Source organism: Spermophilus citellus (genome assembly GCF_964194105.1).
Source record: "Spermophilus citellus genome assembly, chromosome: 14".
In the NCBI taxonomy this organism is placed as follows: Eukaryota; Metazoa; Chordata; class Mammalia; order Rodentia; family Sciuridae; genus Spermophilus; species Spermophilus citellus.
Genome location: NC_138194.1, coordinates 2,886,673 through 2,902,437, shown reverse-complemented (window position 1 = coordinate 2,902,437; position 15,765 = coordinate 2,886,673). Strand labels below are relative to the sequence as shown.

The 15,765-nt window shown below is 55.8% G+C and overlaps 1 protein-coding gene across 1 annotated transcript in view; it reads left to right on the top strand.

Moving 5' to 3' along the window:
* Positions 1-371: 371 nt before the first annotated feature.
* LOC308633199 (rho guanine nucleotide exchange factor 10-like) overlaps positions 372-15,765 on the top strand; it is a gene marked incomplete at its 5' end in the record, with an annotated part of 28,448 nt that continues 13,054 nt past the window's right edge. Inside the window, 7 exons of the mRNA XM_081265738.1 lie at positions 372-508; positions 1,268-1,344; positions 3,216-3,272; positions 8,153-8,316; positions 10,120-10,301; positions 11,102-11,300; positions 12,354-12,548. Of these exons, the coding sequence (XP_081121864.1) occupies positions 372-508; positions 1,268-1,344; positions 3,216-3,272; positions 8,153-8,316; positions 10,120-10,301; positions 11,102-11,300; positions 12,354-12,548 (1,011 nt within the window). The remainder of the gene's footprint in view (positions 509-1,267; positions 1,345-3,215; positions 3,273-8,152; positions 8,317-10,119; positions 10,302-11,101; positions 11,301-12,353; positions 12,549-15,765) is intronic.

The following is a 15,765-nucleotide window of genomic DNA, read 5'->3' as shown; positions in this document are numbered from 1 at the left end:
GTTTTTTTTTTTTTTTGGTACCCCAGATTGAACTCAGGTGCACTTAAACACTTAATCATACATCCAGCCCTTTTTGTATTTTATTTGAAGACAGTGTCTCACTTAGTTGCTTAGTGCCTCGCTAAATTGCTAAGATTGGCTTTGAACTCATGATCCTCCTGCCTTAGCCTCTGCGCTGGAGCAGCAGGACCTGGCTCCCGTCCCTGCGCAGCCCTGAGGCGGGCTGTGCAGTGCACCCTGGGGCTCTGCAGCCCCCACGGTCTCCCTTCTGCAGTTCCAGGTCTCCTCAGTCACACACAGTGCTAAAGTACTAAACAAACAACTTAGAAATGAGCCAGTCATATGTGTTACACGGCACGCTTCCGAGTAGCATGATTGAGGTCCCTTCCTTCAGCATGCTGGCCAGTCACGCAGGAGAAGCTGTGTGCAAAGATCCCAGGCCCCTGCAGCGTCAGGCGGCCACTGGGGCCCTGGAGATGTCCTGGGGCGTGTGGCTGACAGCTGTATGGTGTTGTGACGGAAGCCTTCAGTCTTGTCCTCAGAGTCTTGCAGCTATCGTTAGAGCTTTCAGTAAAACAGTGTCTGCTGTGGCCCCACCCGTGTCACTCTCTGGCAAGGCACCTTGCCTCTCCATGGCCTGGCTCCTGGCGCTCTGCTCCTCTGTGTGTGGATGCTGGCCCTGTCCCAGTCCCCTATTTCCTCTGGGCCTGTTAGGCTGCTGCAGTTTCCCCTTAGAAGTGCCAGCAGAATGCAAGTGTCCTGGGCCTGGCACCCTGGTGTTCCTTTTGTCAGCAGCGGTGCCTTGAAGCTGTCCCCTTAGGTTCTCCAGTGGGTCTGATCGGAGTGTTGCAGTGGCTTCCCGTGGCCCAGGACAGGATACAAGTGCCTGTCAGGCCCTGTGACTCACCCATGGGCTAGGGTGGCCTTGTGTCTCTCTGACCCTGACCGGTAGTGGGGGTGAAGGTTCAGGCCTTGTACACCCAGCGTCGTGTGCAGCATGGTGCAGACCTGGAGGCGAGTCGGGCCTTCTGGCAGGGACTGCATTTGTCTTGTGTCCTGTGGTGCTAGTCCTGTTGCTGCGTGCAGAGGTGGTCGAGAGCACTTGCTGACAAGTCGGGATGAATTTGGGCATGGGATTTTTGTAGAGTCATATCAGGGAAACCACAGTTAGTAGGCCCAGCTGTGCACACGCGGGCACAGGGCGGGTGCTCACTCCTCCGAGGTGGGGTGCTTCTGCAGGTTCTGATTTCATGGTGCTTTCTTTCAGTGGTAATCAAGACAGCCGAGGTGGCAGCGCCCTTGCCCAATGGGCAGCAGACCCTGCCAACACAGCATGGATGGAGAGTGAGTATCCTGAGCCCTCTCTTTGGTCAGATCAGAAGCTTTAACATTTCTCACTTATTTAAAGCTGGGAATGTCCCTAGGTTCCCTGACAGGCCGTCGTTTCTACAGGTGATCACATCTGGCACTTGCTACCTCTCCGTTGCACCTCTTGGTATGGTCTTTGGTTGGGAAACTAACGTGTTGACTTGCAGCCCTGTTGGTCACTCTGCTGGGATGGCAAGGCATTCCTGCTGGCAATTCCTAGGAGCCACTTTGTCCTGGACGGTTTTGACTAGAGGTGGCAGTGGTTCAGCCAGCCATGGACAGATTGCAATTCCACATGTGGTTTGATATCCCAGGATGAGGCCCTTCCCTTCGTTCAGCATGCCCGCCAGCATGCCACATCTAGCATACGTTTTAGATAGATTCATTTCTTTAATTTTTAACGAAAAGTAAAGATTGCTTTTTGATTGTGCCTTCTCTGACCCACTGGTCCTCTGACGCTTGCACATCGACTTGGGGGAAACCTCGGCACCTGCTGCTGAGCACTGGATTACCTCCTGCAAATCCTCACACTGCTCTGCTCATGACTTTGCAGAACACAGATCCTGGCTTAACTAGCTGGTTCTGCCAGGAGCTGCTGAATCACGATCATCGCAGAATTAAATCATCATCTGGCTCTTTGCTGGTGGTTTTATTTCCAATGCAAAATCTTCCCCAGTTCCTCCTGTTACTCACTTACACAGTCCAGTTAATTAGAAGAGCTATACTTGAAAGGTAGTGCTGTGAACAAGTGTCCTTCACCCCTGTCTCAGAAAGGGGCAGTGTTTGCTGGGGCTGCAGTTGTAGTGCCCTCGTGACCCTGAGCTCGCCAGTGACAGCAGCTGCAATGTTCCCAGCTCTGGGCAGCGATGGCAGGGTGCAGGGGGAGCTTCTGCTCGTGTCCTGTACAGGGAGCCCTCATCCTGGGTTTTCCTACGGGAAGACTTGGCAGTTGGAGTGGTCCTTTATAGAGAATGGAACACTGATAAGTGAGTGAGTGTTTTAGAAAAGTAACCCAGGCTGGGTGCATGGCCATGCCTGTAATCCCAGCAGCTCAGGAGGCTGAAATAGGAGATCACAGTTTAAAGCCAGCCTCAGCAAAAGCAAGGTACTAAGCACCTCAGTGAGACCCTGTCTCTAAAGAAAATACAAAATAGGGCTGGGGATGTGGCTCAGTAGTCGAGTGCCCCTGAGTTCAATCCCTGGTACCCACTCTGCAGCCCGCCATCCCCCGCTTCAAAAAAAAAAAGTAATAGCAAGGTCCTTCTGTGAAACAGACACTTTTCAGTCAATGCCAAGGTCACTGCTGCTCTGACGAGGCTGTCTTATACAGCATGTACCATGTGGCCTGTGCTGCCCGCTCCTGAGGAAACTCACCTTCACGGAGCAGGAGTGGTGCAGGAGGTGCCAGCTGAGACATTCGTCCCCCATGTGTACCTTGCAAGCACCGTGGGGCCGTCGGTCATGTCAATGCTTTCCTGTTTTACATGGCACAAGTGGTTCCCCCTTTATTTCCAAAACTCTGGACGTCACTTTTGTACTTGGTACATCAGAAGGCTTTACGGCCACAGTCTTGTGTAGGATAGCCATGCAGAGGTGAATAATTGAACACAGGTCATAGGACAGGTCACCTGTTGTGGCCTTCCACAGCTTGTCCACAGAGTGGCATCTCTCATTCCAAACAAAAGAGTCCTCCCCAACCGCAGTGCTTGTCCCGTGGTGGGCCAAAGAAGCCCACTAAAGTGGCTTTTCAAGCCAGTGTGGCTTCTCAGGGGACAGTGGGCCTGGGAGCTCTAGGTGCCTGTGGTTCCTTCAGGGTGGCCCTTACAGCTTCTACCCTTTTGTTGCAGATCCAGAGGAAGCCATTTACGATGACGTGCCCAGGGAGAATTCAGACTCGGAACCAGGTTTGCTCTTTCTGGACCTGAGCTTAGCAGTCTTTCCCTCTGGGTGCGGAGGGGCTCCTGAGCATGCACACAACCCCGGGGCCAGGTGCATGTGTGTTCTGTGTTCACATTCCACATATGGTCCGTGGCTCGCTGCTGTGGTGTGGTAGAACACTGGTGTGCATGCACATATGTGTGGACAGCATGTGAAGCAGGAGTGAAAGATGTGGACGGTAGGAACAAAGACATCAGACCCTTGGTGGCCAAGAAGCCCCAGCCTGTGTCTGAAGATGACATCAGTGGGAAAATGGGGAGAATCAGGACTGGGTGGCATCACTAAGAATTTTCTAGGGTTACAGGAAGACCTAAATTCTCAGAAATACCGACTCAACCCAGGATTAGTTAAACGCCAGTCCATACTAGGCTAATGCCGCAGAGCGGAGCCCCAGATCCAGTGGGAACATGCAGGGCGGCTGGGACCGCAGCCCACGGCGGATCTTCAGTTAGGACCTAGGGGGACAGCCCTCTCCATCTGGGAGACAGCACCAGGGAGTGAGGGAGTGGCTGCTCTCTGAACCTGGACTTGCAGGTTCCTTCAAGAAGGAAGATCTGCTGGCCACAGCCTGGGGAGCTTGCCCCCTTGTGGATGCTGAGGACATACTTAATGTCAGGCTTCTGAGGACGCAGTGCTGAGCCTAGAGGAAAGTGAGGGGAAGAAGAGGTCGAGGCGCATGTGTAGCCTTGCAAGCCCAGGGCCACCCATAACGGTGGCAGCTCCGCGGGGCTCAGCCCTGGGTGGCCCTGGGCTGGGAGGGCGCTGCTGCACCAAGCCCTGAGGCCACCTTTACAGCTGGCCGGGCTCCTTGGTTGCCTCCTTTCGCTTGGTGGCCTGTGAGGGTCCAGTGTGTTTCATGGGTGACTGCTAAGAGAGTGAAATGCAGTGTGCAATGACAAACCGTCGTTCTGGCTGAAGGTAGAAGTGTAAGTTAAGACAGAGTAGCAGTGGTCTGAGAAAGACTGCAGAAGTCCAGACACTGGTTCTCACGGAAAACGGGAGTCGGATCCAGTTGCCAGTGGGAGACGTCCTCAGAGGGATAAAATGGAGAGCTGTGTCTCTCGTGAGAGAGAGAGAGGGATGCAGAAGATCTGAAGTAACTGGTAGGAAAAGAAATGCCCGGGCTCTGTGAGGCGGCTACTGGGGCCGCTGTGGAGCACCGTCGTGGGTCTGCAGTGCTGAGCCCGGGTTTCCTGACAGCATAGCCCCAGGATACCTAGAGCCCACTCTGACCTGGTTCCATCACTGTAGGAGGGGCAGCCCTCCCCTGTGGAAGGATGCAGGGCCAGTGAGCGTAGAAGGTGAGTCTGAGGGACAGAAAGGATGCACGGAGCCCTGGAGCGAGTTCCCAGTGTGCCACAAAGAAGAACAGTGTCAGAGAATTGCTGTTTAGGTCTCCTCCCTGGGTACCAGTCCAATAAGATGGGTAAAAACCACAGACATTTGGGAATTATCAATCACTACTCTGCTACTTGTCAGTTTGAAAACAATGAAAATCAGAAGTAATTTGACTTGAATAATCTAGAAATGTGTAGGGTAGATTTAAGATAATAAAGCTCTCTACATAATAGCATATGTTAAAAATGGATTGCAAAGTCCTGAGTCTGGGTACAGTCCAGTCACGAGAACAGACAGCAGAGTACACTAAGGATGGTGGGAGGGAGGAAAGAAGATACCGGAAAGTGATAAAACAGAATGACACAGCAGCAGGGTTTCAGCAGAGCCCAGGCAGTCCTTGGAAAAGTAGAGACAGGCCCGCCCTGGTGGTGCCCTCAGGGGGAGAAGCGGAGAAGGGGAGCAGGGGGAAGACTGTAGAAGACCCAGAGTGTAGGTGCAGCATGTATTTGAAGAAGCCATAGCTTTTCCTCGATAAATTAAAACCCTTAAGTTACGTTTTTCTGTAAGAGTCAGCTGTATCTGAAATTGAAAGCATTAATCTGCAATAATCGAGGATGCTGAATCCATGGCTTGGCTCACATGCAGAACAGTCCCCAGACACAGAGCTGGCCCATGAGCTGCAGGAACGAGCGACCCTCCAGTGCACCCTGTTCCTGTGATGGCAGACGGGTGAGGCTCTAAACTCAAGATGTAGTGTAAACTTGCAAACCCCTCCCTCGAAATCTGGGTGTCCCAGATAAGACAGGAAATGAGTCCAGTGGTGTCCCAGAAATAAGCAGAATCCCACTTAGCCTGGTGGGTGTGTCCTGGGAGTCGGGTCCTTTCTACAGGGTGAGGGAAAACGCACTTCAGTGGCTGTGGGGAAGACTACAGGAGAAGGGGCCTTTCCCAGCCTGACCAGGAATGTGTTCCTGAAATCCGTCAGACTTCTCAGAGGTGGAGTGTCGGATACTCATTAGTTCATCCATTTCTGGAGTGCCTGGGGCCTGTCCACCCCAGGAGGAGCTGTGCCCCTCTCGGGATTCCCCTGCAGGCCAACAGTCCCACCTGGGCCTCTTGATAAGGGCAATTGCCTGGAGCAGGTGATTTATGTAAGTGCAAATAAGGGGGGGCCCCAGCTCACTGCCTACAGGCCAGCTCATCTACCTGGTAGGGTCACTGGCCCTGCCAGGTAGCCTGTGCCCTGGGTCTGCCAGGAGGTGGCTGCCAGGGATGGCTGTGGTCCTGGTTGCCCGTGCCCCCTTTGTGAGGATAGCACTGCAGAGAGTTGATGCTCAGGGACCAACTGCCCTGGTTCTCCTTTGCAAGGAAATTCTGCTCACAAACCTTCCCCAAACCTTGTGGCTGTGGGAGCCAAGTGTCTTCGTGTCTCTTTCAAGGTCTGGAAGTATCTTGTTCCTGATGGTCCTCTGAGGTCAGCATGACACTTCCCTGGCCAGGATCATGCTGCCCACTGGAGCTGATGCTCTTTGCCTCGAGTGTCCTGCGGGCCCTCGAGGTTTTGAAGAACACTTGGTATTTCCTGGGTAGTGGCTCACGTCTGTTTCAGCCCTTTGGGCCACTGTGACAGAGTGCAGTAGCCTAGGTGTCTTAGAGACCCGAGGCATCGCTTGTGTGCAGGTTGGTGTCAGGGCCCCCTCCCTGGTTGCACTCTGCCTTCTCCCTGCGTCCTCTGCGGAGGAGGCAGGCTGCCCCTGGGTCTCCCTACGAAGGGCCCTGATCGCATGCTGAGAACTCTGCCCTCAGGACCACCTGCTGACGCCATGGCAGTGGGGATGCGGTGCCCACACGTGAGGCTTGGCATGAACAGTCAGGCCATGCTTGAGAACCTGTGGCCCCCGCAGGTGGACCTCCAGAAACTCATGGCCCAGGGCCCAGCCCGACTGGTAAAGGGCAAGAGGTGGGGAGGCTCAGGAAGCACAGCGCAGATGAGCCCAGACAGGCTGAGTGTGGACTGGGCAGTGTCCAGCCACGGGCACGGGTCAGCGCTGGTGGTGCCCGTGTCCTTCGGGACAGCACCAGCAGGAGTGACCTGTGCTGACCTGGAGGACCGAGGCTGGTCAGCTAAATGGTCAGCAGTCACTTCTGCCTCTAGTGAGACCAGTGAGGCCTCCGGGCAGGTGTCTGGGTAGGCAGCAGGCGTGCCCGCCACCCTGTGCCTTTTCACCCGTTCAGAGTTCCACGCTCCCGTGTCTCTGAATGAAGCCGATGCAGTGAGCTCGGAGACTCCCTCCTTGGACTCCGAGTCCCAGGGGCCAGGCGCCTCATGCCTCTAGGACAGCTGCCCTTGCGCCCAGGTTCCTCCTAGAGTCTGCCTGGTGGCGTTGGCCTGGTCAGCATGTGGGAGGGCACTGAGGGGCTCAGCAGAATCTTGGAGCCACAGAGGCCACCCCCTGCCGGCTCCTCAAGCTGTGCAGCTGCTGTGTATACCTAGATCCCTCCTGGACTTGTGGCCCAGCAGGCCCTGGGCTGCGGCTGGAGGGACGGGCGAGCAGGCGCTATGGGGGCTGGGTTCAGTCCTCAGTTTTGGAAACCGTGAGTCGGAACCCAGGAATTGCAGAGGGTAGATGTTCACGTCGTCATCCACCCTCCAGCGGGGCAAGCCCTGACCTGTGGGAGGCGAAGGAGCCCTGGGGGAGGATCTGGAACTTCCAGGGATTTAAAGTGGCCATTTCCAGCAGAGGCAGACGCCGCCTTCCCCCTGAGGAGTGTGTTCCTCCTGTTCAGGGTTCTTACTCCAGGTTTTGCCACAGTGAAGGACTGAGGTTGCGTGGTAGAGGTCGTAGAGATGCAGATTTGTCTTGATGCAGGAAATGCCATCTTCCAGGTAGACTGCCCTTAGGTGACCATCTAAGCAGAAGGCTGCCTTCCGTCCTTTGTCCTTGGTAAACTTCAGCCTCATGCAGAGCCACGTGTGCCCCCGAGACGCACAGTTGGGATCAGGAAGGCATGTGTTTGGGGTCTGAGGACGTCCTGGAGCCAGCGGCCACCACTGCGGGGGAGCACCTGTGTCGGTGCTTCAGTATTTCATCTGCGTAGAGGAAATCAGCAGCTGTTTGTCACCCCTCCTCCTAGCCACCCAGCCAGCATCTGCCGTCTCTCTGCCCACCTGCCATCTGCCCATCATCGAGCTGTCTGTCATCTTTCTATGCTGTCTGTACTTCCCTGTGACTTTCCTTCACGGAAAGTTTGCTGTTGCTAACAAGTTACTTGGTGTCATTGTGGGGGCTCCCACAGAGCAACATCCCTGGGAAACGGATGGGGTTGGGGACCTATGAGAACCACCGAGGAGCTGCCCAGTGGAGGAGCCGCTAAGTGGCGCCTTTCCAAGAAGCGTGTCGGGCACTGGGATGTGTCCCGCCCCTGGGCTAGATGGCGAGGTAAAATCACGGCCAGGCTGGTGTGCTGCCTCTCCATTGTAATGTTGTCTTGGTGTTTGTGCACTCAGATGAAATGATTTATGACGACGTGGAGAACGGAGATGAAGGTGGAAACAGTTCTCTGGAGTATGGGTGGAGTTCGAGTGAATTTGAAAGCTACGAAGAGCAGAGTGACTCAGAATGCAGGAACGGAGTCCCCAGGCCCTTCCTGCGCAGCAGCCACAAGAAGCAGGTAGGTGTGGGTCTGGCTTGGGTGGCTGTCCCCCCATCAGCACATGCACGGGCTGTGAGATGTGGATTTTATTCACAGGGCACTTATGGGATTGTTTTTAAGACCTCGACATTCAGTTTGGGGAGAACATGAGGTATCTTTGCGTGGGGTGAATGATCATAGGTAATTGGGACATTACACCTTCTTAAGCTCCATCGCTGAAAGGACCCCAGGCAGGCTCCCTGTCCAGGCGTTGTGTGGGTCCTGGTGGTGCTCTGTGGCTCCTGCTTGCTGGGTGTGCCAGGCCCACGCAGCCGGTGGCCTGACGGGTGCCGCTCTGTGTCCTTCAGTGGAGTCCTGAGAGCCCGTGTCTCCCCACAGGCAGAAAGACTCTGGACGTGTGGAGGGATGAGTCCCGGCGCCCCAGGCGGCCTGAGACCACATTTTCCTAAGGAGAACTTTAAATGTTTTTGTGGAAATCCTACAGGTGGGGTCCAGGGAGGAACTTGGAACCCTCCAGGAGTGAACTCCAGAGATGGTGGGGCTGTGCGTGGCTGCAGCCTCCTCCCCGAGGCTCCTCTGCATTGAGGCCTTTACCATGGGTGGGGGCCCAGTTTTTGTTGGTGGCGGTCTTCTGGCCAGGTGTGGGAGGGTCTCTGGGTACCAGTGTGTCCAGTCCCACAGACCAGGGTGTGGTCACAGGCAGGCCACAGGCAGCCCTGCTCTGAGGCTGGACACCTTTGTCCTGTGACTAGTGGCCGTGGCCAGGTTTGTCCCGCTCCCCAGTGACCCCACAACCAGAGGCCACATTCCAGATGCGGTTCCCGTCTCTGTGGCTGGCAGGTTACAGGGCTGCTTGGAGCTGATGTGTTCTCTGAACTCGAGTTGTGAGCGTGGTCAGCTCAGCTGCTCAGGTTTGTTACCAGGCTCCTTCTAGACACCGGGGCAGCACGGGGCTGGGTCAGACCTTCCTGACGTCAGCTGAGGTTTCAAGAGCAGTTCTCGGGTGTAGCATTCAAGGTGGCCTGGAGCACACGAGGGAAACACTTGGTTCTGTCCTGTGGCTTATGTGGCAGCTGGGCCTGTTGGGCATCACGCGACCGCTCTGCCCTCCGAGGGGACTGTGTTCCCACTTGAGCCCCCAGCACACCAGCAAGGATGTCAGAGAGGGTGCAGTGACTGGGCAGCCCTTCCCTGCTTGGAGGAGCATGCAGGGCCGCACGGGCCTGGCCTGTGGACGTGGAGCCCTGCGAGGCAGCCAAACTGGGTTTCCTGCCAGGAGTACCAGGTGGGGTGTGCACAGGCAGATCAGGTCTCTAGCCTATGAGTTTATATTTTAAAACTGCCAGAGTAAAACGATGAGTGGTGGGAGTCAGGAGGCATCTCAGGCTTTTGTTAAACACGGTCACAGTTTCTCTGGTGGACATGAGAAACGCCCCCAGAGGAGCAGAGGGCTTGGGGGTGTGCATTTGAGATGCTGGTCAGTGCAAAAGAGCCCAGCCCAGCCGGTCAGTGAGAGCCCGGAGCGGCGTGGAGGCAGTCCTACAGGCAGCGTTCCCGTGTGGGGGCTGATGCAGAGGCCTGGTGCTGCCCAGGCCACGGCTGTCCTCCCAGGTGCTGCTGAGTGACGTCGGGTGCTGATGGGTGTGTGGTGCACTTGCCACCTTGGTGGCCAGGGCAGTGTCCTCTGGTGGAGTCTCCGGCACACAGACCTTCACCTCTCCATCAGCAGGGCTGGGCCCAGGAGAGGGGCCAGTGTCCTTCGCCCTGAGGTGCCCTGTGCAGGCAGGGCCTGTTTTGAAGCTGTGTCTCTTTATGCCACAGCTTTCCCATGACCTCACCCGTTTAAAGGCGCACTGTGAGGAGAAGGTGAGAGGCTTGGTGGCGAGCACGGTGGGCACCATGGAGGGGCGGCAGCTGCAGCGCAGGCGCCAGCGCAAGGTAGTGTGGCTCTTCCCAACCATGGCCAGAGATGCTGCCCGCAGACCACCGGGCACCCGGCCTCTGTACCACTGGGCTGGAGCAGTGTTCGGGTGCACATGGCACCTCTGGTTTCGATGCTGGCCTCTGTGTGCCTTCTACACTCCTTGCCTCGTGAGCAACGGGAGCCGCAGGAGGTCTGCAAGGGTGGTGTTGAGCCTGTGTGCCAGGCAGCGGGTCAGAGGCACAGATCTCCCCAAGGGCAAGACAGGCCCTTGCTGTGCGGTTTGGAAAATATAGGAGTTTCCCATAAATACGACATTGAAGATGATGTGTCGTGGGTTTATTTTTTAAAAATTAATAAAAGTAGTCGGAGATTCTCAGTTTTAATTTCTGCTGCAGTCACTTTCTGTTAATAAAACCCAGATAAACTCATGCTCCTAGGAGTCTCCTTTGGCTTGGAAGGGCTGGGGCGTAGCTCAGTGGTAGGGCACATGCTTAGCACCCACGAGGCCCCAGCACCACAAAGAATACTCATAACGACAGTTTTTAAGGGAGTAAAGAATAGCTCCCAGGCCAAGACGTTTCAGAACTGCTGGGTGTGGACACTGCAAAGGTCAGTTCTTTGGATGTGTTTTAAAAGAGCACTGTCAAGTAATTCCCCTCAACCGCATCTTGACCCTGCGCTGTGCGTGACGTGTCCTTCCCTGAATAGCCCTTAGCGGCAGGAGGCCCTTCTGGTTGACTCCACAGGACCGAGCAGAGCCAGGGTGGCAGGTCTGGGATGGTGGGTTGCCTCCAGGGCCTCCTAGGGGTCCCAGGCCCTGGGGAAGGGGTGCAGTGCAGAGTAGCCCACTTAGCCGAGCTTGGATCAGAAGACGTGAAACCAGACCCGGTGGACAACTTTCATTCAGGAAGAAGAAAATCCTGCAGAGCCAGGAGGCCTGGGCAGGGATATGGCCAGGGATGAGCCCCAGGCCACGCTGCTTTGCCACCCAGCATGGGGCTGTCCTGTCCAGCAGCCATCCTCAGCTTCACACATGGTCAGGCTGGGCACCAGGTGCAGGGAGCCGCCCAGCTCTGGGGTGAGGAAGGAGCAGGACCTAGAGGGACCTGCAGTGAGTGGATGTGAGGCCCCCCAGGGTGAGGGGCAGAGGCATGTGTGAGAAGCCACCCAGCCACGTAGGCTGGCCAGCCGTGGATGGTCCACTGTTGTGCAGGCGTGCAGCGGGCTAGAGTGGCTTCCGTGTTTTGGTAGTTGGAGAGAATGGCCCAGTTCAGGCTGGGAGCTGGAGTCTGGGTGCCTGTGGGGGTGTCTCACAGACTGGGGTGAGCATGTTGGATGGCAGCCAGAGGTGCCCATAGGAAGGAGCCCGGGGCCTTGGGGAGAACCCTTCAGGGCTGCCAGCTCACCGCAGTGCCCTGTCACATGAAGGGGGCAGAGGTGGGGCCGTGGGCTGCATGGGGCCGTCTGGTCCCCTGAAGGGCCACTTGGGTGTACTCGGAAAGAGGACGTTGAGCAGGCACTGGCCAGTCCCTCAAGCGTCAGGTCTTCAGGGTGGAAGTCAGTCCCAGCACGAGCCCAGGGCTCCTGAGTGCTGTTGGCAGTTGCCTTAGGGGATGTCGAGTGACTACTTGTCCCTCACTTCTTCCCCACGTGTCTACCACCGCCTGACCACCTTGCCTTTGGCTCCATGCTCTGGAGGGGTCTGGTGACCATTATAGAGGCACCGCTAAGAAGCTGACCATGCCTGCTCATGGGCATCTCAGGAAGGGCCCTGCGGAGAACGCAGGAGGTTGGAGCCGCGTGAGTGCAGTGGGCCGTCCCGCCGCATGGTGCCGGGCGTGCCTTGGCCAGCTTGGCCTCTGTGGCTTCAGTGCCAGGGGCTCTGCCGAGCTCTGTCTGAGTGAGAGGGGTAGAGTGAGGTCTGGCGTTCAGAGGCCGCAGCAGGGCGGGCGCTGTCCCAGGTCCCTGTTTACCTTTCATTTTTACAGATAAATGAGATAGAAAAAGCCACAGAGCCATACACACTCGGGCACCGCCTCAAGCCAGCCTACTTGACAGTACTCTTTTAAAACGCCCAGCCCAGCGGCCCAAGTCCTGGGTGCCTCCTCACCCACTCCCTCTCTCCCTGCAGATGCAGAAGCTCATGAAGGCGGCCAGGGAGGGCACCAAGGACGGGCTGGAGAAGACGAGAGCCGCGGTGAAGAGGGGCCGCTCCTTCATCAGGACCAAGTCCCTCCTATCTCAAGGTCAGGACCCCGAACTTGTGCCATGTGACCCAAGTTCCTTGGCCTCCGTGGTCCTGGAGCTGGCCCTTCTTGCTGGAGAGGTTTGGGTCAGCCCAGCTACCCCAACCTGCCCCCTCAAGTGGAGGGGTCCCTCACTGCTAGGCTGAGAGTCCCCAGGTCACCACAGGGGCACACACAGTAAGCAGAAGACAGTAAAGGAGGGCTCTGGGCAGCCGACTCCGTGCTCTCCCCCAGTGGGGCCGCCATTCCCCCCCCTCTGTGCTGTCCCCCCATCTCATGCCCTTTCCTACACAGGACAGTGGCCAGGGACCCCGGTGAGTTTCCTGAGCCTGCACAGTGGTTGTGTGGACAGGCTCCTGGTGGTTTTCCTGTGGGGACAGTCACAAGCCAAGCAGGCAGCTGTCTCGGCGGGATTCTGGTACCTCTTCACTGGGTCAGATTTTCGCGTTTTCCTAGGTCTTGCCTTGGGACCCTGGACACAGTATGGCGTGCTGGCAGTGAGCTGCAGGCCGGTCACTGACGTCCGAGGGAGTCCTCCCTGCACGGACACCAGGGTTGGGCTGTGGGAGGGCCGTGGAGCTCCGCGGCCCTGACGGGTCTGGAGCACCTGTTTCCTGGATGGCTGTATCCACACACGGGAAGACACTCGAGTGTTCACGCGCTGGTGGGTGGGTGCCTGCTGTCCTGGCACCCTGCCCTCTGTCCACTCAGTCGCCACTGCCTGCCTTTGGTCCCCAGCTGCACACACCAGGGCCCTCCCAGGGGGTCCCAGGTCTTACCGCAGTCTCCGTCAGGTTACTTTGTCCTGAAGTGTTCTGAATGCCATCTCTTGTGGAATTTTGAGGAATGTGTAGTAATTGCAGTCTTTGCAGCAACAACTCTTACAAGTTTGTGTTGTTGTGGTCCTTTTACAAAGAGCCAGTGTGTGATGTGGTAAAGTCAGTATATGTTCACAGGAGCCACAATTAAGATGAAAACAGTTTTCAGGAGCTACTGGAATAATCCTCATGTCTTAAAATTGATCATAGATGGCAAAGGGAGAAAAAAAAATTAGTGGTTTCTATCTGGTCATCTTTGGGTGAAGGGAAAAGAGAACTTAAAAAGCAAGAATAATGCCACAGAGTTTGAGGGGATTTACGGGCAGGGCATGAACTTTTGGACGGGGTTTGAGTTCTTTTCCAAGTTCTTTTGAGTTCTTTTCTGTTCCACGTTGTAGCATGGTGCAGACCATGGACAGATGGAGAGATGAGTGGACAGATAGATGGCTGATGGGTGGGTGATGGATACAAGAACCAGGGATGACGGCTGGATAGGTGAAGGGCAGATGGATGGATGACAGACGGACAGTTAGGGTCAGGGGTGAGTGAGAGATGGACCAGTGTATAGACGGAGAGAGTGACTAAACAACATCGACAGGTGATGTGTCGGTGACAGGCAAGGAAGGCAACATAAAGATGCTAAGCGGGATGGTCAAGAGTTTTTTAAAAGTTAAAAAGGATACCTAGGAGCTGTCAATTTTCTGCCCGAAAGGCAGGTTGACGTTTCCCTAGTACCGAGGGGGAGGCTGAGGGAGCGGAGAGGAAGGGTGAGGCCAGGGGAACAGAGAGGGTGGGGGAGGGTGGGGGAGGCCGGGGCAGCAGAGAGGGTTGGAGGAGACCCGGGAAGCCGAGAGGTACGGGGGAGGTTGGGGGAGTGGAGAGGAACGGGGTGGGGGGGGAGTGAGGGATGGGGGGGGTTGGGGGATCGGAGAGGAACAGGGCGGGGGGGGGGTTTGGGGGAGCGGAGAGGAACTGGGGAGGGAGAGAAGAGTGGCCAAGAGAAGAGCAGGCTATGAACGGACAGCAAGTGTGTGTGACTCCGGGTTTGCAGACTAGGTCTGCAGGGCTTGTGTGAGTGGAGGCTCCTACACCCCTGCCTGTCTACTTCCTGTACCATGCATGGGGTCCAGGATGATGTCCCACTCTAGGTGTGTGTAGGACTCAGCAGCGGAGGCCACCGCAGGCCGGAGGGCACTGGCCCAGCAACCCCAGCTCCTGGCCATTCAGCTGTCCTAGCTGAACAGCGATTCCCTGGAGCCCTCGGTTTTGAAAGGTTCAGAGCAAAGCTAGGTCCTTGGCCCCCATGCCAATCCTGTTCCAAAGGCTGTGATTCTGCCTATGTGCAGGAACAGGAGGCTTTATAGAGGAGATTCAGAGAAAATGACATTAGGAGGAGAGGATCAGGGAGAAGACCAGGGAAAAGAAGATCAGGGAGGAGAAATTTAGGGAAAAAGAAAAAAATACTTAAGTTTCAAAGCCCCAAGGGATATAGTCAAAGCATCAAGTGAACCCCTGTCACAGTAGTGTCCTGCCAAGGCTTGTCCAACCCCCAGGTCTGCCACTGGGATGGAGCTCCTCATTTGGTCCAGTGAGGCACTTACTGAAGGGAAAGGAGGAGCGAGACGGTAAATGAGAAATGAAAGATGGAGGCCAGGCAGACATACACTGGAGAGTTGATTTGTCACAGTTGACAATAAAGGCCATCTCTACAGGAGAGATGCAAAACAGGCTTGGGTTCTGGGACTTTCATGGGGGAGTGGAGAGGGATGGGGGAGAAGGTCAAGTATGGGGTTGGTATGAGGGAGTGGTGAGCCTTTCTCAGAAACGCCCTTGGGCAGGAAAGTGACACTTTTTCTTTAAGATGGCCATCCAGGGGCTGGGGTTGTGGCTCAGCAGTAGAGCACCCGCCTTGCACATGGGAGACCCTGGGTTCGATCCTCAGCACCACATAGAAATATATGAATGAAATAAAAATATTGTGTCCAACTACAACTAAAAAATAAATATTAAGAAAAAAGATGGCCATCCAGATGCTAAGCAAGGACCCCATGCTGCCTTGGAGCCCATTCTCTGCTCTTTGTGAAATGGCAGTGCTAGTAGCTAATGAGGTCTTCCTGGCCATGCAGGAAGAACTAGGGAGATTGGAAGGCGAGACGGAAATTCAACCCAAAGGGGAAGAAATGGAGAGGCAGAGAGAAAGAGAGCACAGGAAGAGAGAAAGAGAAAGGGTAGAGAGAGGAGAGAAAGAAGAGGAAGAGGACAGAGGAGAGAGCTTCTGCCTACACAAGCTTTGGCTTAAGAAGGGTGGCATAGGGGACGTGGCTGGTGCTGATTGGCAGGGTGACTCAGCGAGCAGACACTGGATCCTGTGGGGATTGGTCAAGGAGACCTGAATTTGGTGCTCTTGGCTTGGCGCCCTTTGGAGAGGAGGGGGAAGGGTAAAGGATTCCATGATGTCTCAGAAGGGGGGTCTCCCACA